Here is a 26,556-nt window from a genome sequence, read left to right as displayed (position 1 = left end):
GAAGACAAGGCATCGGCAAAATTGCATTAATGGACCTTTGCAACACGACAAACGCCATAACTGAGCTGTCAATTTTGAGGCCAACCAGTCGGCAAGCGAAAGTTTTAATTTTAAACAAATATATGCGCAACGTACTTACGAAGTTGATCTGGGTCCGAAAAAGAACCCCTCGAATAGGGAATGAAACGCCCCAGAAATACAACAACTTGGCAAGCAACGAGTGAAGAATCGGGAGGCGAGAGCGAGTGAGGTGCTGCTTTTGCAGCTAAGCCTAAGATCCCCAACGGTCCCTTTTACCTTCAGCCGTGCTTCAGTCTTCGAGACAAGGAAGGTGACAAAACGAGAGTATGCAATGCCACCCGGAGTGAGTGCCACGCGCGAGCCGAGAAACTCACCTTCGCAAATGTACCCTTGACCTATGAGACCCCAGAGCATGTCGGTGCAGTGATGGCAGTAGGTGGGCTTGTGGAAAGTCCTCTTGGTGAAGTAGTGGCCGTGGCCTATCTCGTACTCCGGTTGCTGCTGCTGCTGCTGCTGCTGTGAGCCGAGCTCGCCCTTGACGGACGTGGGGCTCCCGGCGCCTTCGTCTTCCGGCTCCGAGTGTTGCTGCTGATGCTCGCTGCTGGGCCCGACGCCCATGTTAGGCTTGGCTGCCGACGAAGCCATGTTTCTTCTGCACCACCGAATGAAGCCCGCCACCGCTTGCCCTCAGCGAGTCGGTGGCGAAAGCGCGGCCGCTTCCAAGCGGCGTCTTGGGGCCAACCGGAGGGCGGAAGACGTTGCACTCGCGTCCGAAGGCCGACCCCGCGGCACAGACTCCGACGACGCCCCCGCCGTCGCCGTCTCAGGGCCGGGACGACTCCCGCATGGCGATGCGCCCCGCCGCCTCAGTCTCGCCGCCGCTGCGCCGGACACGGTCGACCTCCGGGCTGAACGCGTGCTGAGACTAGGCCGGGCGCACTCTGCGTCCTGCCGAGCACGGCCCCGGGTCACAACACCGGCGACGACGGCAACAACAGCGGGGGCGAAAAGTCACTCCGTCAGTCAGGCCTAAAGCTCGCGCCCCGCCGGGAGGTCCTCCCGAGAGTTGGGCCGCGCTGCAGAACCACGACGCCCGGTCGCACTACGGTCCGAGTTTGGGGAAGCTGTCGTGCGTAATCCCGGGGGGCTGGGGTGACGATCGACTCGAGCGGCCGCCGGCTCGGGAAACGGGCGGACCGTCGGACGAGGGTTAGCGCCTTCAGCGGCTCACGCGAGCCGGTGGCGGAGGCACTCTGCTCCGGTGGTCGCTCCGAAGCTCCACGTCCAAATGCCGGCCGGCTGAATCCTCAGCGTCTTCGTAGGTCATCCGAAAGCCTCCTTCGGGCAGGCGCCCTCCGCACCGGTGGAACTGACGGGCCATCGGCGTAGCACCAACACACGGGCCCGGCTACAAATGAAAATAAATAAAAAAGACAGAGATCGAGAGGGTCGCTACAGAGCCAGCACTCGCGCACCGCACATCAAGTCGGTCGACCGCACCAGTGTGCAATCGGAGTCTGTTTCCTCGCCGGCGCTGGCTGTAGTTGACCGAAACGAAGTTACGTCTCCGATCGGACGAGGAGGGGGACGACGCCGAGGCTTAGGGAGCCGTACGGGAGGCAGGGGCGGCCAGCGCGCCGCCGGCAGGGCGATGGAGCGGCGGGATCGAACGGGGCGACGGCGACCAAGGCGGCGGCGGCGGCGTTCGGTGCGTGCTGCGGCGCTCTCATCAGGTGCCCCGGCGCTCTTCGTCCGCGCGGCCCGGGCCCGTCCGGATCGTCCACGGGTCGAGGTTCGGGCCGGGCGTCGTCTCGACGCGACGTCGGACTCTCGCCGTCGAGGGATCGGTCGCCAAAAAACGCACGGCGACAGGCAAAGCAGGCGGGCACCCGTGGGCGGGCGAGCTGTCGTCCTTTCCGCAGATCCGCGGAGCAGCGCGAAAAAACGTCGGGAGGAGCACGTAGATGGCGCTGGGGCCGCCGGAGTGAGAGCGCGGAGAACCCCGCTCACGGGTCGAGGAGGGAAGAAGCAGCGCTGGAGAGGAGGGTTTCCGCCTCCTCTCCAACCCGGAGTTCCGACCCACTTGCCGAACGGTAGTGGTTGAGGTTAGTTGGCCAGTATCACGTCGCTGGTTCGTTCATGGCGGTGCTCTCGCACGCTGCGCCGCTACCCTTCGATGTCGCCCGAATTAGCGTTGAGAACAAAAACGTAATACAGGCGTCATTGACTAAAAGGACAAAATTCTCATCGGCCTATATAACACTAAGAAGTAAGGTGTAGAAAGAAATGAGGATATAAAATAACCTACCTTTCGGTGCGCGTGCGACAGTTTGCAAAAAAAAAAAAGAAAAAAAATACCTGCACGTTGTTTATGCTGGGCTCCATGGAGCGAATATTCGACGAACAAACGACGAACAAGCGACGAACTTCGCCCGGCAACACGTTCGCTTTGCACGCGGAGCGATATTTACTGTTATGATGCCACGCGCAGAGCGAATGCTTGCCAGGCAAAATTTGCCGCGTTTTTCGCTTCATGTAGCCCACACAGCCTTTACAACCCAGAAAGTGACGAAAACCAAAATTTCCCAGTAGCGAAATATGTCTCCGAGTGTTTCACGGTACCGGCGTGTTGTTTATTACTCGCGCACTTGCCGTGAAGAAAAAACAGCCCCACCGACGCTACACGAGTACGGATCGACAGCGGTTGAAGCAGACAAAACTCAGCGAGATCCCACATGGTTCCCTTCAGAATCGGGCCGCACATTTTACGATAGACTAGCGCCACCTATCGAAGCGACTGCGGACTTCTGCACAGGGAGGTTTCACTCTCTCTATGCCGCCCATAAAACGAACGATGTATTACTTGTCGGTCTCGTTGGTGTGCGATGCATTTGAAGAAAGCTAAGGTCCCGAACCACAATTATTTGCCAACACCACGGTGCTCATCGAATATAAGTTTATTGCTTCAATAATGCTCGAATTCTAATCGGCGACCAAATAATAAATACTCGTCGCAACAATGTAGCATTTCCCTTAAACAACGAGAACCGACAGTGCGAAGGACGGTGGCGTTTGAAGGGCATATCACCCGAACGCCAACGCCACCAGCCTGTTCCCACCGGCAAGCGTGCTTTGCCACTTAAACGCAGTGTTCTGCGGAAAAGCCTCCCTTTCGAGGGACAATTTGGGACAACTTGGCACCGCTCCTCTCACAAAGGAGAATCCTTTATGCGAGGAGCCTTGCCTTAAACCTTTCTTCGAGTATGTTTTTAACTTGAATAGAAATAAATGTGCAACCTAGATGTACACCTGGTTTCAATGAGTTTTGCGCCAGCCTGAGCGCGGGAATCGGTGCTCGCTGTGTCGAGTTAGCGTCAGTCGCGTATGGAGCTCATCAATGAGAATTTTGCGTTTGGGTGTGTGCGTTTTCCTAGCCTTGAGTTATATTAAATATAGTATACCGCGTTCATTTTAGCTGCCTAAAAAGCCGTGGGAACCGCTACAATGCCGTGGTTGCATGGTCTCTTTTTCTTTTTTTTTTTTTTCACAACAGAGTTAGTTTTGTTTAGCGGTTCTTCGTGTTCGTTTCATGTGTTTATTGAGTACTGAAGATCGCTACGATCCGGCAGTGTAACGTTGTGCGTTTGCGTTTAATTTCCTGTGGCCTAGAATATTTTAACACGCAGCCAATTATTATTTTGAGTTTTCACCCGGACAGCGGTTCTAAATAAGCCGAATGTTACGTAGGCAGAAAAATAAATAACGACGCAGCGTCAGCGTCGTATAATGATAATGTTGTGGGCGTCCAAGGCTCGTGAATCCCGAAACAATATCCGCTATCGTTCGCTCGTATGTTTTGCGTTTAAACGCGTGGCCGGCGCGTAAAATAAAAAAATTAAAATAAATAAAATCTTTATTTTTTGCAGTTTTCATACGTCGAGTGGGTGCACCATCATCGTGTAGCGCTGTGTTTTCTACGGTTGGATAATTTCCCCAAAACTGCATTTGAAGGGTTGCGGCTCAGCAAGACGACAAGGCCGATTTCCAGGTATTCTGTACCACGCATACCTACCGACACATATCGAGAACAAACACACCCACGTTAAACGACAAAAGTTTAGACAGCGAGAGGACAGTCCGTCATAATATGGCGACAGAGTTTCACGCTGTAGAAGGGAAATTTAGGCTGTGCTGTACGACTGTTAATTTACTGTACTTAACGTGAATAACGCAGCAGTGATAAAAGCCGGTACGACGCTCATGTAAACCGAAGCGAGCAGGGATGGTAATTGAGCCCAAGATATTCTGGTTTTACAGCGCGAGCTTTCGCTCCACGTGCTGTGAGCCGTGGCTAACAAGCTCGGCCAAAGGTATTATATTAGTTTTCGTCATTACTACAGAATTATACACAGGAACTCCACTGAGGCATTCCTTCGGTTAGTAAATATCACGCGATAAATTTGGGACTTTTCTGGGGAGTTGTTTACAATTCAAGCCATTGAGGCACAACATCCCGATGCTCACAATTGATTGGTGTTCCCAAATACAACGAAGTACGATTAAACTGGCCGCGAGTTAAAATCCGCTTGCAGCGTCGCCATCCGCCAGCGAAGGATTCTGCGCAGGTCAATTCATTGAATCAGGCCATTCGGTATAGGTTCCTGAAGGGTGTTCGGAACGACACGAATAAGATGCCATAATGTCCCGATTATTTTTACTGCCCTATGCTACGCGTCGCAAAACAACGAGGCATCCCATCATAAATGAAATCGGGATCGAGGGCCTTTCCGAACGTAGAGTTACAATGCGATACTGCCATAGCGGTAATTCATAAAACACAAAAAAGAACAAGGGCACAACATTTTCTACCCAAAAATTACAAACGCCAGGGAAGATGCATGCCGACACGCAAATACACTGGCTGTCGAGACAGCCCTTGAATGTACTTACCTTGAGGGTATTTCAGATAAATAAATAAAAAATAAATAAATAAATAAATAAATATATAAATGCAATGTCCCCTCACGTCTTCACAGTCACCTCCGTTTCAACGCGCTAAAAGTTTCAAGCGCAAGCTTAAAAAAATTAACAGTGTTATTATGTCACCTCGTTGCACAGCATTTGTTTGCACTCGCTGCGACAGTGGCATTTGATGTATTTTTTTATGTCAACCTACATCGCCCAAGTACCATTGTTTTGGGAGAGTAATGAAAGTAATGATTGGACCCCTTGCAGCCAAACTTTTTATAAGGACACAGACGCGCAAACCTCATAAACTTTAATGCCAGGGAAATAAACAGTATGATATCCGGCCGGGTCAGAAGAGAAAAAAGAAGAAAGAAAAAGAAAACATTTAATCGCACTCAAACAATCTATCGCATTGGTCTAATCTGATGGGGTAATTCTGTTTCGTCTAAGCGACCCCTCCTAAGTAGACGTGCGTAATGAGAGTTCGTGTTTTAGAGCGCGGCTCTTAGGCGCCCGTTTCCGGCTTGAGCGGCGTCGCCGTCGGCGTAACCGCGCGTGTTTGCATTATGGGAATAATGCAACCGGACGTAACCGCGCGTTGGATTATGAAAAGATTTCCCGGCTAAATTTATCGGAAAACATTCCCCGCTAAATTTAGAGGAAAAAATTCTCACTAAATTTAGCGGGGAAAGTTTACCGGGAAATGTATCGAAAATTTCCCGCCAAATGAGAGGGGAGCAAAAGAGGAGGGGAAGGAGGGACACACCCTCCCCTCCTCCTCCTTAAGATCTGCGCTCTAATTCGGCGTTACACAGAATTTAAACTGCTTATTTAATTAGTGTTGAATAAAAGGCTTAGTTACCTTTGAAGAATCCCTGGCTTTATACGAAACGCATACCGAACTCGCTCTGTGAATTGTGGAGACAAATAAGAATTACACCGAGTAAATGTCCATTTTGGGGACATTTAGCATAGCGTTACAGTGCTCCACGAACCGCACTACCAGAACCTTTGAAGCATGTTTTTAAGCGCGCGCTCCGCGGTCAGGGCCCGGGCGCGCGCTTAAAAGCATGCTTCAAGGGCTCCGGTAGTGCGGTACGTGAAACACTGTAACGGTTTGCTAAAAATCCCTATTAATTCTGAATACAACGAAGGCAAATGAAAATTTTCTCCAGAAAGCAACAGACCGCACTTCCCGTGCAATGGAATACGCTGTACTTCCTTCGAGTCAAGGTTGGATGAAACACAGCTGTGACGTACGTCCACATACTTCCTCAACATTGTGGTCATGGGAGTGGAATATGCCGCTAGTTTTAATACGTACTACAACGATGATGCAGCCCGTACAAACAGGAGCCACAAGCAGCAGTGGATCGAGTCAAAACTTGTTACTTCCAAATAAATTGAATTTTTTTTTGTGCGTGTCTTACATGTAATTACGGGAAGGGGGGTACATTATTTATTTATTTATTTATCGCATATATCGGCCACTAAGTGGTCGGTAGACACGTCCACCTTCTTCAAATACTCACCCTTGAGCTGAATTCATTTGCACCCCATTTCCGCGCACAGCTGAAACCACGTTTTGGAAGTGCGTCGCACTAAACGGCTGATTCCAGTTCATCAATGACCGCACAATGGCGTCCGCGCAGGGGTTTCTCCGTGGACTCGAAGAGGTGATAACACCAGGGTTGCCAGATCGGGTCGCACAGGCGCGTGACCATACACCCGACAGGTCGTACGACGCGCCAGTGAGATGGCCAGACCCGACCAGGCGCCGTCCAAGTACGGCATGCCCGAGTGGCAACGGCCAAACCCGACTGCTCGATCACGGCCCCAGGTGAATGCACGCGACGCCGCCATTGGTCAGCGCCTCCAGCAGCACCAGTAAGCAAAGAGAACGTCCCTGCGACAGCAGGGAGAATACGCTTTATCACGGTCCTTGGGTGCTCTGGATTTAAGGAAGACACCAGCTCAAAACTGCATTTATTCTTCAGATACATTCTTTTTCAAACGTAAGCTTGCAGAACTCCCGAAGGATGCAGTAAGAATGTTTCTTTCCTGTAACCAAAGCAGTTTTTTGTTTTCGAAATAAATTATTTTCGACATGCCGACATCGTCGAAAATGAAACTTTTTGAACTTTCCAACCGGTTTATCCAAGCTTCACTTTTTGGCATCAAATTTAGGTTCACGAGAGCTATCAATTCACAACGGAAACATGCGTGGAGCCAGATTTCGGAGCTTATAAACTGATATTTTGTAAGGAACGTGGCTGTAAACTTATTTCAGCATTTTGATATGAAAAGTTGGCGGATCCTCCAACCTAATGCAAACAAGAAAAAACTTTTTTTTCTCCATTTTTTAAATCAAAATTGCAGTTTTCCTGGTTTCTTTCTACAGCCCTGTGATATAGGTGTTGCACTGTACGTTTAAGGAAAAAAGAAACGCAATTATCATCACCATTTTTTCTACGATAGCTTTCTTCAATGGATCCGGTGTTTATTTCTAAGTACTTTCAAAAGTTGTAATTTATATATCTTGAAACTGTGTAGGACATCCTCTTTCACTACTACGAATGCGCCCTGCAAATTTCATACAAACAAGACTAACGGTTAAAATGTTAGCCTATCAAAGTTTTGTCCTCTCTCAGGCAAATGAACATGTCTCTCATTTGCGGGAGATCTGTGGGCCACCACGGAGCTCTTCCCAAAGAAGCTCGGCTATCTCCACTGATGTTAAAATGACTGCTGCACGTGTTGACCTCGTGACGGTGGAAACCAAGCCACCAACCAATCGGTGAGAAGTGACCACTGGTGGATGCCATATCAATCATATGTTGGCTTGTCCCCCAAATAAAAAATAATAACGTAATATGCTTTCATATTTGTTTCTGTGGTTGTGACAGTGAATGTGTATACTGCAGATGCCTGTTCCGCTGTAGCTTGCTCTGCAGCCAGCCTGTCGACAGAAACTCTAACAGTGCTTGTGTCCACTCACCTACTTCACCAATACATGAACAACGAGTCACCAGGATCACAACAACGCATACTTTTACACGAAGCAAAAGTGTGCAGGCGAGTTGGTCAGGAAGCATCATAATGTAAACCCCGAGAAACGTAGGAAATAAAACAACGGGAGTGTCTACATCCACGCGCGGGGATCTAGCCAAGTCGGAAGGAGATAAGGCTCCATCCACGTACTACGTCACTTCCGGTGTGGATGTATGGCCCTCCCCGACTTGGCTACGTCCACGCAGGAATCGACTACCGGTCTGTGTGCGCTACAGCTGCAAGCACGAGCGGGCAGTCTGCAGAAATCCAGACTGCGCGAGCGTGCGCGCAAGTCAAGAACGTACGGAGTGGTGGGCTCGCACTTGTTATCTTCGATGCACATAAGCTCACACTCCTGTTCACACATGCAGCCGAGCGTTAGAAGCATAGCGCTGACCTTGCGCTAAGCGCGTGCTGACGGGAGCGTTCATCCGCTTTGTATCACACCGTCAAAACTGTTGCTCATGGCTGACAATACGTAGCTGCCGACACCTGAGCAGCGTTACATCAGCGCTTCGCTGCATGTGAGAACCACGCCAAGCCAACCAAACACACAACGAAGCCTAACCGCCTCGTCTCGGCAGCGATGCACACATGGGCGTAGGCCCCGGAGGCCGCACCCGCACCAAGCCAACCACGCCCACACACGGACGGCACGCACGCCGCCCACACGTGTGTGACTCCTGGACAACATAACTATAAAGACATATTGATACTGTTTTTATGACGCATGATATTTGATATTAGTGTTAGAAAACAGTGGAAAATTAATAAATTGTCTAATATTTTGTAAGGTCACGTGACATATTAACTTTAAAACCACAATAAAATCTAACGTCTTTATTTTTATATCCTATATTTACTTATAAGAAAGCATAATATACATATAAAAAACAAATCGTGTTCTTATATTATAAGTCACGTGACCTTTTGCGTGGATGGAGCCTTATCTCCTGCCGACTTGGCTACGCCCCCGCGCGTGCTTCGTTCTACGCGCCGGTTCCTGTGACGCATTTTGTTGCATCTTGCATGCCCGAGAAGAAATCAACCACATTCTGCAAAAATTGTTTATTTGGTATAATAAATATTATAAATATAGCGCGAGTGACCTAAGGGTATATTGACTCGGCATAAATATTACAATCCAACTCCACCGGGAAGGGACCACCATTATACTGCCAAATGTGTCAACTAAAATACTATTCCCTGGGTTACAATAGGCAGTTATGTAAGAGTGTATTTGTTGCCACGTCAGTTAGCACAAAACTGCCCCTCGATTCCTGTACAAGATGTTAGAAGTTAAAATAAATAGGCTATGAATCAAAGTACATAATATCTTCAGCAGACTTTCACTTGCTGGCTTTGAGCTAGTGTACATTAGTGAGCAAAATAGAGAATCCTAGCACCACAAATACTATTTATACTTCTTGCTTAACTTGCACATACAAAATGTCACACATCTAAGAGAAAATTATAAAAGCGTTCAGGTCAGCTTTCTTTTAAATGCAAACTATAAATGTTCAGCACTCGGTGGTCAGGACAGCTTCATTGTAAGTAAAACTCGGTAGATTGTCATATGTCTACAAAAAATCCGCCAGGCACCTTTAGTAATAAATATGAAATAGGCACTAGTTCACCTCACTTATCGTCATGATAGCAGTTGTATCACTTCCTTGCACTGCACTTAAGCCCAAAGACAAACACAGGTAACCGTGAAAAAAAAAAAAATAACTGAAAGGGTTCAATCGCAGAACCAAATAACATATCCATAGAAATTTATGCATTGTATGTGTTCTTCGCACTAGCTGACTTATGAGCAGCAATCAGCTATACAAACGGCATAGATTGATAGACCACTGCAAGCCACAGCTCCCTAATTGAACAGACTAGAGAAAGAAGCAAGACCCAAGTAATATTTTGTCTCAAGAGTTCTCGGCAACATTTAGAAAAGCAAGTGCTACCCTTGTACTCGTGGTCATGCAGAGAAGGCACTCAATGAAGATGTGCTCGCATGCCTGTGCATTTGAAAGCACTGCAGATAATTTGTGAGATGACATTTAACACGACTGAATAATATGCTGAAACTTCTTCATGGTGCCAGCCAGCAACCATAGAACTCAAGAACCACAGTACTCTAAAGAGCACTAGGTATTCCAATGCTGAGAATCGCACCACTATGCTCTTGAAGAAATACTGTTTCAAAGCAAACTTCAAGCCAGGTCCTGCATAATGTTCCTATATTTTGACTATGCCTGCAGCTCCTAGTTTTGATTTTGCTGTTGTCCTCTGAATTTCATACTTCACAATGTATCTGAGAGCACCCACCGCTTGTGCACTCTAGGCAAGAGTTGGTTGAAGCAATCAAGTATGATTACCAGCTCAATTGTTTTTCTCCTTATTTTGTTGATTTCATACTCAGGGAGGGACCTTTTTGATGAAAAATCTCCAAGGCACTGAAAAAACAATATTACAATGAAGAGTTTCTAAGGTTTCCAAAACACCCTGGGATCCCAGCAGGATCATGAACAGTGAAACTCTGACTTTCCAAACCTCTTTCATGAGTACCAAGTGCACAAAATAATGGCAAATAAATGTCCACTTATAACCTCAAAGAAACTGATACAGTGATGTCACATTACTATGTGCATACCAATATACACAGATCAGTCAAAATATTATGACAACCTACATCTAACACCGTGCAGATTCACCTTCGGCAAGCAAAACGGTTGCAAGGGCTGTCTGCTGCGGAGTCCCACATCCAACAAAGGCCAATAATCGTGCTCAGAAACACTTGTACCGTGACCTGCATTCCATCTAGCTGTCAGGTGAGCCACAGGTAAATGCCTATTTTGCTTCATCAAGTAAGAAAGTCTTCAACGTCCACATTTTTTATGAGGCATGAACGTGCAACGCCTTGGTGTCTATAAACAGTTTCACCATCATTTTTTCACTTTTGATACATACCAATGACAGAAGCTCGTGAACACAAAACGAGCTTTGCAGTTTCCGAGATAATCGTTTTGAGCCGTAGGGTCATCGCAGTTTTCCCTTTGTCAAAGTCGCCTAAATCGGCAGCTTTTCCCAATAGATGCACACATAGTCGAGAAAATGATCCTTCTGTACCCCCGCAGCTCTTAACTCTACCATCCGCATTAGCAGGTGGTAGATAACACAGATTGCGCGTCAGCTAGGCAGGCTCATTCACACAGCGTAGGGGTGGTCATAAAGTTTTGGTTGATCAGTGTACAGACAAGATATTCGGGGACAAACTGGATAAATGCACACACTTTTGTCTCATTATTATGGACAACTCACATTATGTATGATATTTGGGGGGAAGAGAGGTGCCCATATTAATAATATCACTGTATGACTCACAGCTTGTTCTTGTAGCTTATAAGCACACAAATAGTGCAATAATCTGAAAATCACCTGACCCTAACTACAAGAGTGGTAACAAGGCAAGGTTCAGCCGATAATTTCCAAAAGCTCCTGTACAACCACTTCCTTCCTGGAGTAATGCTAAGTAAAACAAAGCTGCAGCATCAGTGAGCCTGTCGCGCCTCGCTGAGGCCCCTCTTCACGTAGCACTTGTCATGGAGAAGCTTCCTGTACAGCAAGATGTACCGCGCCACATTCTTGGTGTGAGGGACCAGGAAGTCTGAGCAGAACGTCAGCTTGTCCTTGAGCGATGGCTTGAGTTCGGGTATTTGGAGCATCCGCAGGAATGCAATTACGAAGGAGTAACAGTTGTGGGTTTTTTCATCATATCTGGAAATAAAAATGAAGAAATAGGAACCACAATGAGACTCAATTCTGAGAGAGCTGAACAGTTTAATATTGTTAAGTAACAACCACAATTAACTTGTGCCAAGTGTGTTCATCCCTGTATTTTATAATGAAGGCAAAAGAATTATAATTGTATAATATTATTGTAGCTGGTGACAGGATGAAAGTTCAGGGGAAGCTCCTCCCACCTCTATCCCCTTTAGCAAAGCGAAGGCTGGAGAGAAGGTGACCTCCTCTACAATGTCGTGCTCTGCTAAAGTGTAAAAAGGTGGAAGGAGCTTCCCCTGAACTCCTAACCTGTCACCAACTATAGTTAGGAAGTCGCTGAACTTCCATGGCATTATGGCTGGTCCATCAGCTCAGCATCTTGTCGCTTGAATCAAACAATTTTCAAAAATAATGTAGACTACTTCTCTTTGTTTTATCCCCCAACCCGCCCCGCCCCGCCCCGCCCCGCCCCGCCCCGCCCCGCCCCGCCCCGCCCCGCCCTGCCCCCTCCCTCCCTCCCAAGCATAATTTTACTCGAATATTTTTATCGCCATTCCACTTTAAAAAGTCATATTTGGTGGTTTTGTGCGCCAAAGCAACAACTGGCACGCCCCAGTGGAGGACTGAGGATTAATTTCGACCACCTGGGGATCGTTGGACATGCAAGTGAAATCTCGGTCACCCATGGTGCTTTCTCCACAATAAGCCTCCGTCAGATTGTGGGAATCTCTGCTGGGATTCAAACCTGCCTTACCAGGTCACTTAAAGTGCAAAATGCCGAAGGTAAAATGAATACCTATTTTTTTCATGTTGATTATAAAACATAGCCCAATTATTTCTGTCAGATGGCACCTCAGTCTAACAAAATAATGGATACAATTTTAAAGATCCAAAGTGCATCAATTAACTTTTGTTTCTATTGTTCATAGGAACAAATTAAAAAAAGCTACAAGAAAACAATTTAAAAAAAAGTCCAACATTGCAAGGAAACTTCGTTTGCCAGTGTTAACGGTGAATGCTAGTCTGTCAGAAAAAATGAAGGACAACCAACCACAGAGCTGCAGACTGCTATGTTGAAGTGTTTGAAGAATATGAAGCATTAACTGCAACTAAAACGCTTTTGGTGAGAAGGTCATGGAAGCTACAGGACTAGGAGCATCAATAAGTGAATTATTTGCACAGGAACAGGTGCATACATGGCTCTGTGCCAGGCAAAGCAGAAAGGTAAAAACCCTTACGCAAATGTGCCTACTAGCCTGCCGCCATGTACGTTAAGTTAAAACAAGATGGAACAACTGGCATGATGATGGTGGGGATTAATGGCAGAGAAAGTGAATCAAGGCAAGCCTAAAGACCTCACAAAGATTTGGCAAAGTTTCTGAGACTCCTCTCGTGATGCTGGTAGGGGACTACAAGCAGTCAGGGGGGTGGAGAAGTCCCTAGCAGCAGTTGGCAGCAGGGAGTTACTGGGGCAAACTGTACCGGACAGGCGGGATCCGGAAGTTGATCCATCGAGCAGACGGCACAGCACTTGAACCCCCCCAGCAGTCCTTCGCTTCTGCTCAAGAGTGCACCAGCCAAGAGCATGTAGTCATCCAGGGCATGGCCCAGCTGGTTTTCCTAAGGTCCAGCCACATACAGTATGCGATGCATGGCGCTGCACACTCTCCTGTCACTCGATAAGGTGTTGTTGAGAAGGAGACCAGACTGTGAAGCAGCACCCCAACAAAGGCAGGACTAAGGCAGCGCAAAGTGCCTGCAGCACCGCCGGGTAAAGTGGCCTTGCTACATGAGAGCTTAAGCAAAATGTCCTCTGTGCCTTTGAGATAACATCGGCAGTGTGCGCTGAAAAGTCTGGATTTTCAAAAAATGAGGCACCCAAGATGGACAGGTGGACTCGGGATGACAGCAGAGAGCCATCTATGGCAGCCGAGCGGTGGGGACGTGGAATAGATAGCTCTGCGGAGCAGCGATAGCATGATGCGGAGGGACGCATGTGGCAGCTGCTCTAGTTGCATCTGCGATAAGCAGAATTTTCTAGCTTGTGTGGGTGAATGCAACCGTCGCCATCATTGCAATCACATCAAAGTTGATCCCAGAGAATACGAGGTGTTTATGCAATTGGAAAAAGTGCTTACAAATGCAGCGCTTGCACTCATTGACATTGCTCAGGCTTGAAGGATGCGCGAGACTTGGATGCCCCTTCCAATGGCTGTGGGACGAGAACGATTCTGATACCGGGACCGGCCCCACCAGTGAAGACTGCGTCCAGCAAGCTGTCAACCGTTTTATGAACACCATCGCCAACAAAATGGAAGTGCTGACAGCCGGGGTGAGGTGCATTAGAGAGGAAAACAATGTCCTTCGTTCGGAGCTCGTTTACCACAAGCATAAACTTCTGCAGCAGCTACCTACATCAGTTCCGGTACCTGTCACTGCGTTGCTACAGAAAAAGGCCTGGGGCTCCTCTATCCCGACAAAACGTAACATGCCTGTGATACCAACACGTCCATCGAGTTCCTCCTTTGTTGCGTCTCAACGCATACTGTCGTCGGTAATCGCCCAAGACAGCAAGAACATCGCAAGACAGCAAGAACATCAGATCATCACCCAGGTCAATGCCAAGGTGAACGCTTTAATCCTTCTGAGGAGAATGATGACTTCATACTCGTGAACAGACGGCATAAAACCAAGCCATCTGTTGGAACTGGAAAGGCTTCAACGGTGGGTGTTGTTTCCCGGCCGCCAGTTCGAAAAGCGCTCTTTCTGTAGCTCCAGACACAAAAACTTTTGATGTTTGTTTGCTAATTGAACCTCTACTGCAGGGTGAGTCCTTCTCCTGTTCTAGACTGAAAACAAGGTATGCGACATACTCTTCTCTTCATGTAGAAGTTGAACAGGGCTCTTTTGAGATCATTAACAACCCCGAAGTGTGGACTGATGGTTGCATTTTCTGCCCGTTTTTTTTAAAGTTGGACGTCAGTCGTACACATATAGATGAAAATGAGCCTACTCAGATGAACAATAAGGACAATTAGTGCCTATTAGCAAAATGCTCGTGGTCTGCGAACAAGGCAAACACCTTTTTGCCAAATGTAGTGTCTTCCAATATTGATGTTATTTGTCTGACTAAAACCGGGCTTAATAAATAAATGTCAAATGCGAGCTATTTTCCCTCATTCTATAACATTATCATTGTGATAGAGACTAGGCTGTGACTGGGCAAAAATTTGGGGGAGGTGTTTTAATTGCCGTCGATAATTCAATTGCCTCACATCTAAGACGTGACCTAGAATCATATTCAGAATGCGTTTGGGTAGAAACACTCGCGAATGATGGGCCTAACTACCTAATCGGAAATTTTTATTTCCCTCTATTGGATAGCCATATTTTTATTGAACATTTCAAAATGCTGGAAAATGAGATCGATTTTTCAAAGTTTCGTTTCCCTATTTATGGTAATTTTATCTTACCAGGTGTTGATTGGTCGGCAGGAGTTATCAATATTAGCAAAAATAGTCAAACAATAAGCAAATTGGCTCACCTCTTGAATTTCATACATTTTAATGGACTATACCAATTGAAGAACTAAGGTAATAGTGCTGGAAACGTTCCAGACCTCTTACTTTCAAATGCTCCCATTCACGGCATAACGTTGGCCGAAATTCCCCTTGTAAAGGCTTACGTCCATCTCCCGCCTTTTACTGTCACTTTTTATGGTTCTTTAAGAGCAGAAGCTAGTGAAAGCTGCATGTACTACACTTTCAAAGAAGGCGACTATTTTTGGCCTTTATAAGTATTTTGAAGATAATAAATGGTTGCCCATCTTAGAGGATGTTTCAGCTGATTCAGCAGAGATATCATTCACAGCAGCAGTAAAAAATGGAATGAATCAGTTTATTCCTCAGTGATCATCCAAGCCCAAAAAGTACCCTGCAAATTATTCAAAATATCTGATACACTATATCACAAAAAAGCCCACTGTCATAAAATGTTCACGAAAAATGGAGCAAAAACCTAGTACGCTAGGTTTAGCATGTATCGCTCTCCTGTGAAAAGGTTCTTTATTCATGACAAGAGTGTTTATCTGAGAACAGTAGAAGATAGTTTGTTACGCAATCCAGATAAACTTTGGAAATTCACCAAAGAGCACACGAGATGCAGTGGACAAGGTATCAGCTTAAAGAGGATTCAGGACATCTGTCTGACACTAAAGGCATTGCTAACAAATTCGCAAGTCACTTTAATGGTTGCTTTTCTTCAAATGTTCCTGCAGACAGTGCATTATTGAATGATCACCATTACTCTCTGTTCGCAAACTAACGGAGGCCATAAAAAAACTGAAACCGAAATTATCAACTGGAATAGATACGATTCCCAATTTTATTGTTAAGGGCTGTTCGAGTGTGTTAGCAGCTGTCTTAGAACATATATTAAATATTTCCTTGTGTAAGGGATTTTTCCATCTGTTTGGAAGGAGTTGGTTGTTGTTCCAGTACACAAGGCTGGGAATACTTCTGCCGCATACAATTATCACCCTGTGTCCCAGCTATATGCTTTTGCAAAGGTATTTGAGATTTTAAAGCACACACATGTCTTTTTATTTCAATCAATGCATTACTGACTTTCAGCATGGTTCATAAAGAACGCTCAACTAAGACGAATCTATGTACTTTTCTCGATTATTCAGTGCCCTATGTTCATGGTCGTGGTCAGGTTGAGGTTATTTATTTTGATCTCTAAGGCATTTGACAAAGTTAATCATGCCTTGCTCTTGCATACCTATCGCAGAACGGATTTTCTCCTGTGCTCGTAAATTGGTTCAAAAGCTATCTGACTGACCTTCGCTGAGTCGTCCGTGTATTAAGCAGTTTTTGATGATCCTTTTTTTCCCCCGTCTAGAGTACCTCAGGGCTTCAATTTAGGGCCACTTTTGTTTCTGATTTTTATCAATGACATTAAAACTTGCGTAGCTAATTCAAATGCGTTGCTATTTGCTGACGACATCAAACTCTTTTTGAGAATTCGTTTGAGGGATGACTGGGTGCTTCTTCAGAATGATGCGTCGTGTATACAGTTGAACCTCTCAATAACAAAAGCCCTCAAGAGCGAAATTCTCGCGGCAATTAAATCTGGTGGCCCCGGCGAACACCCATAGAGTTCAATGCATTTGCACCCTTTCAACAGCAAAAACTTTCTAAAAAGGAGTCCCGCATTAACGGAAGTTTGGGGTAGTGATCTGCAACATTTTTTCGGCACATGAGCCGGTTGGCAACCCAGAAGTATGAAAAGTGGAACAGCACACTCATCCGACAAGTGGGGCTCATACATTTGCATGAAGCATCGGCATGGCCATTGCTGTTTACATTTGGTTGGATAATGATAATAATAACAACAAGATGTCTTTTATTTGGTCGCTGAAAACAGCGTTTCGCTAGGCCATCTGTTGGCAACTACGTAGGTATGTGACGTTTCACATGTGACGATACCGCCGGCTGCCTGCTGCCATTTCGCCGTCTGCCACGTGCACGCCGAGATCAGGGTTACCAGGTTGGGCTATTGATAGCCAAATTGGGCTATTTTAAAATGTGTTTGGCATTGAAATAAGGTGGCTGGCTATGTGGCTATTTTTGAACTATTTCAAATCCTATTGCAACAATTTTTTTATTTTTTATTTTTTGCTTGATTAGAGTAGATGTGCAAAAGATACTTCAGCATGGGCACAAAGCGACAGTCCACCCTTTCAGGATTCCTGCTTTCAGGGTATTTTTGTGTGAAGATGCGCGAGTGTGACGCCAGATCCTATTAGCTCCAGTGAGCTACCGTCCTAGATTCAGCTCCGAACACCTCGCTTTTGCATTTATTGTGGCCTATCTTATGCTCCCGAGTCCTTTCTCCTTCCTACCGATGTCTTTTATCTCCTCGAGTTTCCCATCATCCCCGTACAGGAGGCACCTCTTCTGAAGAAAAAGGACACTAAAGGCAACTCGAGACATCCAGCAGAGTTTGATGCCGTCTCATAACGCGTGATGTATTGGATATGACAAAGGAGTCAAGTCAGAAGCGCAGGAGCAGCCATGTTATGGTTGCTATCCGAGCTTGCCATCGCTCCCCTAACACTGCCCAAGTTGAATGCCGCCGTGGAGAGAGTATTCAGTCGCGTGTCCCTCACAAAGTCAGATCTAAGGAATAAGATGTCCCTTCAAACTCTTCAAAACATCCCCTATGTAAAGTTTGCTTTCCTTGGAAAGAATGAGTGATGTAAGGACATCAATCCTACAGAAGAATGTTTTGCCCGTTTTAACACGGAAGTCATGTATGAAGCTCGTCAGCCGAGCACGAGTGAGTGTTTTATAATATGTGACTGTTAAAACACGTGTAAAAAATTTTGGTACTTTTTTTGTGTTTGAAATAAAAGCTTTTAGTACATTTCAAGATGTTGTAGATCTCGCAAACTGCTCCTAACCCTAGATATGCAGGTGCCGTTCCTTCGCCTTGAGCCCATACATTCGAGCGGACAATCTTTTAGACTCTGCAGATATTTTCAATGTGAATACTTTTGTGCTATATAAATCTCTTGCATTTGGCTACTTTTGGGCTACACCTTCTGGCATTTGGCGATTTGAGCTAGAACCCACCTGGCAACCCTAGCCCGAGATCACTCGTGCCTTGTTTACTACCTTTTGTTTGGCCTGTCGGAAAGATGCTGCCTCCTGTTAAAAAGCGCAAGTTTTTTTCACTTCAGGAGAAATCTGCGATCATCACCGTAGCTGTGATAGGCAGAAAGTCTGATATTGTGGAGGAGTTTAGTATCCCGTGCAGCTCACTTTCATAGATTCTGATATCCAAGGACAGCATCATGGGAAGTAATAGCTGTGCTGATTTGTCCATTTCCGCAACAGCAAAATTCTCACGAGAATGAAAAAATTTCCTTCCCCGGCGGTTTCGTTATTGTGGGGTTCGACTGTATTTGATTGGTGTATGGAAAATCTTTTAATAATTAATCCTGAAAAAAACTAAGGTTTTGTCATACAGTGGAAAACGTGAACCTGTCATATTTGTATTAGATTGAAAGTAGGATTATTTCTCGAGTGTCTCTTATTCGTGATCTTAGCGTGCATTTTGATAGTTCGCTTTCGTTCAGCTACATCAGCCAGATTGTTTGTACCACAGTTAGATTGCTGGGAATGATAACTTGCACAACTCAACTTTTTGTGGGCCATGCTTGCTTGCTCCACTTGGTTTGCTCCCTTGTCAGCTCTAGACGAGAATTTGGTTCAATAGTGTGAAATTCTCTTAGTGCACATGATGAAGCACAAACAGAGTCGGTTCAGAGACATTTGGTACGCATAGCTTATGAAAAACATTTTGGCAGAAGACATTTTTATAGTTATGAACTTCTTGCTAAAATAGGGCTTCAAGTTTTATCTGCCTGAAGGCTGACATGTGATATAGCGTTTTTGCACAGAGTAATTCATGATGATATAGACTCCAAGCTTTTATGCAAAGTTAATTTTAATGATCCGGCTCATTTTAATAGGAGTGCTTTTACTTTTTACACTCAAAACAACCTAATGTCATCGCCTTTATCTAGAATGCAGATATGTGTCAATAATTTTGGAAATGAAAACTCGGATATTCTTATTAACTATGTGTTGAATTCAAAAGACAACTGCGTATTATGCTATTTTATTCTGAGTGATGTATGCAAGTTGCTCGAATGAATTTCTGTTCTTCATATGAATTCATGGATGTATATTTTGGCATGTGGAATTTATGCATGATTATTTTCTTAACTTTTATATACCAGTGCCGCATTACAGACTTCTCGTCATTTCTGGGCACAATAGAGAGACATGATGATGATGATGATGATGATGGCACAGTCAGGACTGATGCATGTTTTACTGGTTGAGAAGTGCATTGTCACGCAGTTCTTACTTAGATGTACAGTGTTGAGCCGTGGTCCAACTCTCATACCTTCCCGATAATGTTGCAAGCGATGTATGTCAAATTGGGATGAGACTGGTGCTACAATCGATGCGCCGTCTGCACACTGCACCAAGGAAAGAACCTTGTGGCACTCCAGAGGAGATGGCCATTTTCAAAGACCTTGCACCGTTTTACACAACTTGTTGGCTGCGGTTTCATAAAGCCCGAAATCTAAGCAAATAAGCAACCCGTATATGTGCATGGGTCATCTTTTCGAGCAGAAGATTAATGTTGAGTACATCGGATGCAGTGATGGAAGCAGCATTTGACCTTTTGTAGCAGGTTCTGTAGCAGGAAAAATATCGGTTTGCAGCAGCCACTGACGCTTTTGGAGCAGGTGCCAGCATCTGTTAACACGTCATTTGAGAATGAAAAATTGATTGCATCGCTAAATGAGTTCATTTATGTAGTGATCAAAGGTTCTTCTTTGATACTCGAGCATATGACTTATTACTGTTTGCGATAAGAATAGATCTGGCATAAAAGGAACACAGTCTTCTTACTGTCTTAAATAAGGCTCTAGTCAGAGAAGGTTTAATTTAGAATGGGCATTAAAAAGGGCTGAAACGTGAATCATAGCCCATTGGGATAAATCCTCTCTCCCCTCTTCATTTTATGCTCGGTAGTAGCTTGTAAATATATATATATTTTTGTTAATGCCAGCAAGAACCAGCTTATCCACTACGTCTACCAATAAAAATGTGTGCCGTAAGTATAATGAGCCTACCAAACTCAAGACTCTAATATTATAAACTGCAAAGACAACCACCCAAATATAGTATAAAAGGCTACACTTGATCTTTGAAGGTGATACTGCTATTTAGCGGCGTAGAAACCAGAATTACGTCAGATTTTGCTGCTTTTTATATTTACAGCTGCACAAAAACTACCATGATTACCATATTCATTCAAATATATATAGAGTTGTGTTTTCCTCTCTCTTTACAAATTAACTTACAACAGGTCGACCTGTAATAATCCTGAGCATAATATGCGCTAAGCCAGGCCACTTCCATAGGTCAGCTGCTGCTGCTAGCACTCCAATGCAAAGCGGTGAAGCTCGACGTGCGAACGCTGGTGAGGGGTGGTGAAGGTTGATAAGAGCGGTGCAAGAGCCACGGTACTCTGCAGCCACGGAACGAAGGCATCCGACAAACATGATAATCAAGTGATCTTATCAGAAGTACAAGGCCCTGGTTCTATTTTATCACAGTAGTAGCAACCGGCAATCCTGCTATTTTGCAACATTTCCTCGGGGTCCCGTAGTTCCTGACATCGACGACATCGTCTGGAAATTAGTCAATGTCGCCAATCAATTAACCAGCCCATCAACCGGTCAGAGCGGTTCATGCCCAGCATCAACGGCTCAGGCTGGTTGATTCGCAGCATCAAAGCGCAACATCATGACATTCGTCCTCTCCTTGTACGTTTTCTTTCATCGGCTCAATGAATCAAGGGCAACGAATGTCTCGTGGCTTGCGCTTCTAGCATGTGTGTTTGTGGTTGTATGTGTTTGAGCTTTAGGCTGTACTCTGACGTAAAACGGAACAAATTATACGGTGAGGAGAGACGCGCTGTGAAATTCATATTGGTACAATTTTTCTTTCCTTCTACTTTTCTTAGTGTTAAGGGTCGACCAATAATAAAAGATATATATAGGGTGACCCAAGTCACCAAACTCGGTCAAAAATATACTGTAAAAATCGACACCTGCACGTAGCAATCTAAACTTTTCGTCAAAGCTGTATTTCACAGGTAGTTTTTTTTTTTTGTAAGATTACAAAGCGAAGCTTTCTTTCTGTAAAAAAAATAGGGCTAAGAAACTTGCCAGGGTCTACGGCGGACGGCGACACTTACGGACGAGCCGAGTAGCAGGGTGTGTTTGGCGTTCGTATTGATAAATGGCGCTACCTCCTTATCGCGACGGCTCACGACCACCATGGTTTATTAAAATAAACATAATCTTTTTGAAATGTACCTTTGGTTAGAAAAGAAATGCGGACAATAAAAGCAAAACTTAAAGTACAAAAACGAGTCTGCATAACGACGGCGCTTTTGCTGCCGACGGATTTCGTCTGTCTGCTGTCTGCTTTCTTTCGCTGGTCGGCTGCAGATTCGGATGCTGCTCCCGATGCCATCTGTCAATACGAACGCTAAACACACCCCGCTACTCGACTTGGTCGTCTGCATCGCTACCTGTCGTAGACCCTGGCAAGTCTCTTAGCCCTATTTTTTTACACAAAGAGAGCTACGCTTTGTAATTTTACAACAAAAATCCCACCTGTGAAATACAGCTTTCACGAAAAGTTTACATTGCTGCAGGAAGGCGTCGATTTCTATGGCCCATTTTAGTTCAAGCCTAGCGACTTGGGTCACCCTACATATGTATGTATGTATCAGCCTCAGGTGATGTGATTGGCCAAAGCCATTTTGGAGCACCTTTCGGAGCAGCCAGAACAGTGTATTGGAGCCTTTGGAGCAACCAAAACAGAGTTTTGGAGCAGCAAAAGTGTTTTTTTGGAGCAGCCAAGACAGTGTTTCGGAGCAGCAAAAGTGGCTTTTAGAGCACATATTGTTAGAATAATAAAAAAATATTTGTTTGAAGTGCTATACAAACAAAGGGCACTTTGTGTTGTGTTGCGTTTTGACGTGACGTGTTGTGACGGAACTTGCTGCTTTTTTACTGCTGAGAGATCCCAGAAGCGTACAGTGCTGTAGGCATTGCCAAGGAATTCCGAAAAACCGATTGCCACCGTTTTACTTGTTTCCAACGTGTCAGATTTTCGTCAAAAGTAAGCAAATGTAAAACAATGGATTGCAAGCGTCCCGGCTGGTGCTTCTTTTGTGCAGTCATGTTCGCATGCACGTAAGGGCAACTTCGGCAGGCTTACAGTTGCGCGTGCTTCGTCGTGCAAGCGGAGACAACAGCTGTTCGATCGAAACTGAAACCATGCCACTCCGCCCCATCGCCAACTGATTCCCAAAATTGTATGCAAATTATAACTGTCGAGCATACGGAAAAAAAAAAAACGGTCCATCAGCGCGCTTGCCAGGCCAGCAAACAAGGTAGAAGTTAAACACGCATGCACGCACGCACGCAAGCACACACACACACACACACACACAAAAGAACCTGAGCGCATCGATACAAGACAGAGCGAGCCAGGGTCAAGAAGTTCTTGGAGTGCTTTGAGCAACGACTGAACCCGGGACAAACAAGTGCGCTGTGCGGGTTAAGCGTGCAGACATTGCCTTCTTTGCTTTAGCTCACTTCTCTTCACCAACCTTCTTCTGAGGCAGATTTTTCACGTAACGGGGTCCACCGAGAGAAATCTAGGTAATCAATACTTCTACACAGCTGTATTTGAATTAAAAAGGGATTTGTATGATTTAAACAAGAACAGGAATGTTGACAAACATACGGCGATACTTAGTTTAATTTTAGAAAGCGCCATATCTGCAGCTACGATGGCAACACCCGACGTCGCGGGACCACGGTGACTGGACCAAATATAGTTTTCCCACACCCGTTGCTTTCAGGAGCGAGTGCTTCAGCTCACAAAGTAACTCCCGCAGCGTAAAAATGTGGCTTCGTTTCACAGCATGACGGAATGGCTGGTACCCGGCAAGATAGCGTCGGAGCGTCCGCACACACCCGCGTCTATCGTCCCAAATATTTTTTTTTTTCAATATGCGAGACGATTCACGAGACGACGAGAGCGTGAAACGCAAGACGGCGGGAAAACCATGCAAGAATGGATGGACAATTGACGCAGGGTACTTTGTGTCGGGCGACCGCTTGCGCCACATAACACGCATGCTCAATTTCGGTACTCAGTTCAGTTTCAGTATTGAAAGGCGACCGGTCTTTTCGTGCAGGTTTGGCGCAGATTATCTATATCGTGGCAAAATGTAGCAGGATGTAGCAAGGTTAGCCCCTTGACGCAGTTTGGCGCAATCGGCGCAGCAATCACATCATGCATGCATGCATGCATGCATGCATGCATACATCCTGCCACATTGCATGCATGCATGCATACATCCTGCTACATTTTGCCACGATATAGATAATCTGCGCCAAACCTGCACGAAAAGACCGGTCGCCTTTCAATACTGAAACTGAACTGAGTACCGAAATTGAGCAGGCGTGTTATGTGGCGCAAGCGGTCCATGCATGCATGCATGCATGGGCCGCTTGCGCCACATCCATGTGCTATTCGCTATGCAGCTATTCGCTGCATTCGAGTTGTCCTCGAAGCCGAGGTAGCTACGCAGCACTTTTAATGCGGAGACAGCATGACAGAAAGTATGGTAGCTGGTGCAGGCTTCTCCCGCTCCTCGTTGTCCTCATCCTCGGAGGCTTCTTCGTCTTGCTTAGTGCCGCGCTCTAGCTCCACCACGACTCTGCGTGTCACACATTTGGAGGTCATCATCCGCAGTGACCAATTCAGTCAACACGAGCTCAAAGTCAGTAGACTGCAGCTTCTCGTTTATGCCACCGTCATCACTGTCGTCACTCAAGCACGGCTCGGGGTTCTCTGCTTTTTCCGCCGGGCGCTGAAATCTGCACTTTCTGAAAAAGTTCTTGATTGTTTCGTGTGCACACTCTCCCGAGACGTGTCGAGGTAGGTAGTGCATGGCGTCAAGCAACAAGCTTGCCAGAATCTTGGCCTCGGGACACACGAGTGAGGAAGCGCTGTACGAAGCACTTTCTGTATGGATGCTTCACATTCTTGATGACGGCGGCATCTAGAGACTGCAGGTGGCTTGTCACGTTTGCCAGCAGAAAGATGACGCAAAGATTCCGCAGAAATTAAGTGTCCTTGACATATGTCGAGCAGTTCTCAAGAAACAGCAACGCCTCATGGTCCTTGCAGCCAAGTTGCACGTCGAGGTAACGAAACAAGACCTCAAACAGGCTGCACATCATCCAAGCCTCTGTGTTCAGCTTGTAGATGCGAGGAAGTCAAGTGATGTAGCGTAAGCACACCGGCTTGTTTTATTTTCCGATTATCTATGGCTTGATCATCCCTGATCCATCTTCGTTGCAGCAAAGCAAGACTGCAATCCAATTGTTGCTTATTTTTTACCGTGGCAGGAAGATTCCGTTGACTGGACCCGGAAAAACAGACCAAGCTCGTCTGCGCTAAACTTGTCGCACGAGGCATACGCGTAAACAAGGCCGGAAAGCACTGACACCAAGTTTTTAATGTCGGCAGGATTCAAGCTTGCCCCTTCACCATTGACTTGGCGGTAGGCAATGCCATGGCGAGTTCGGAATCGGTTAATCCTGCCGTTCGATGCGCGAAATCATCGATGTCCAATATCACTGCGATTCCCCTGGCCTTCTCTGACTGAATGCTCCCATCGAAGTTTACTCCAGATGCTTGGGCCTGTTTAAACCACCTCAACAAAGCAGTTTCCAATTCGCTATGCTTTGCTCTGCGGGCCTGCTTCGTTCCTACACCGAAATACAAAGTGTTTGCTTCAATCTCTTTTTGCTTTGAGACGACTCTAGTCACAGTCGACGAAGGCAGTCCAACATCCGCAATGTCAGTCTGTTTGCGTTTTGGGTCCTGGTCAACAGCTGCTAGTCATTTTTTTTTTTGTTTTCTTTATAGACGAAGGCTTGCGCTCCCGCGACGCCATCACTTCAACTCTAGTATAGAAATGAACACAAACTCATGCCAGTCATGCGCTTACGCAGCAGTTTTGGTTGGCGCGGTTGGCATAGATCTCGCAAAGAAATGCTGGGTTTGTTCGTTCTGTTTGTGTTCCTCCACCATAGAGTGGATGGCATCACTAAAGTCAAGCACCTAGAAGCCAAGAGTGACTCCCATTAATGCCTAAAACACAAATAAGCCAACAAATTGTCTGTGTGTTCCATTTGGAAGCCACTCTGAGGTATTTGCTGGAGTTACCAAGAATAACTCTTAAAAACTCGTTCAAAACCAGAAAAGAAAAAACAAAAAAACAAAAATATGCACTTTCGAAAAGGTTAGAGGGATGCGCACAGTTTATGCGTTGCCATGGCCACTCGATAATGCGGTCAATACATTGGCGTCAGTCACGTAACCTTCCAAGGCGGCGGAGCGAGCTTTCGGCGTAGCCCGATTTTCGGCTGATCCTGTATTCCGAGTTTGAGCCAAAGCAAAAAAAGGAAACAAACATGGCGCGAGTGACGAAGTAGACAGTACGGTTTGTACATAACCGAATATGGGTGGACATTGGCAATGCGGTGCGAATACCTCAACCACTGCAACAAGTGGAAGCGCTGCATGTAAACGTGACGACTAGGAATAGCAGTGGAAAAATCGCCGTAACACCTTGAGAATGTCCATGTGCTCCAATGCTCGCGGTTGTTCCCCGGTTTGGCCTAGGCCTAGGAACTGAGTGAGCCAAACCCACAAACCGTTGGTGACAAAGTTTATCGCGCAATATTTGTAACGTAGACTGTATCTTCACACTGTACATACTAAACATGATTTGCTGCGAACGCTGGATATTCTCGGAACAGACAAGGTTTGGTGAAATACATGGACGTGTTAATTAGGCAATCGTGCGATGGGGTTTCGTAGACCGACTGACAAAAAAAACGTACCGTCCGATCAATGTTTGGTGACATGTTGCACACACTTCCCGGGAAATCGTATCATCCAGAAATGCATAAAAAAAACAACAACGTAACTCTATGAGACTTTTTTGTCTACTTAATCATGGAACGTATGACCTCGAAAATTATAC

General features: G+C 45.9%; 2 protein-coding genes across 5 annotated transcripts in view; both read right to left on the bottom strand.

The window, feature by feature from the left end:
- The window catches only part of LOC8052826 (diacylglycerol kinase theta), a 75,333-nt gene extending 73,326 nt beyond the window's left edge, over positions 1-2,007 (bottom strand). For both annotated transcript variants that reach the window (XM_029968309.4, XM_029968310.4), the window contains exon 1: positions 396-2,007. In XM_029968309.4, coding sequence (XP_029824169.2) covers positions 396-666 — 271 coding nt within the window. In that variant the 5' untranslated portion in view covers positions 667-2,007. The remainder of the gene's footprint in view (positions 1-395) is intronic.
- Positions 2,008-9,093: 7,086 nt separating this feature from the next.
- The window catches only part of LOC8052828 (MKRN2 opposite strand protein), a 51,386-nt gene continuing 33,923 nt past the window's right edge, over positions 9,094-26,556 (bottom strand). For all 3 annotated transcript variants that reach the window (XM_029968302.2, XM_029968303.2, XM_029968306.2), the window contains one exon: positions 9,094-11,814. In XM_029968302.2, coding sequence (XP_029824162.1) covers positions 11,589-11,814 — 226 coding nt within the window. In that variant the 3' untranslated portion in view covers positions 9,094-11,588. The remainder of the gene's footprint in view (positions 11,815-26,556) is intronic.

This window comes from Ixodes scapularis, unplaced genomic scaffold, assembly GCF_016920785.2.
Source record: "Ixodes scapularis isolate PalLabHiFi unplaced genomic scaffold, ASM1692078v2 PGA_scaffold2__306_contigs__length_199485367, whole genome shotgun sequence".
NCBI lineage: Eukaryota > Metazoa > Arthropoda > Arachnida > Ixodida > Ixodidae > Ixodes > Ixodes scapularis.
The sequence above is the reverse complement of the archived record's forward strand: the minus strand, read 5'-3'. Positions and strand labels throughout refer to the sequence as shown.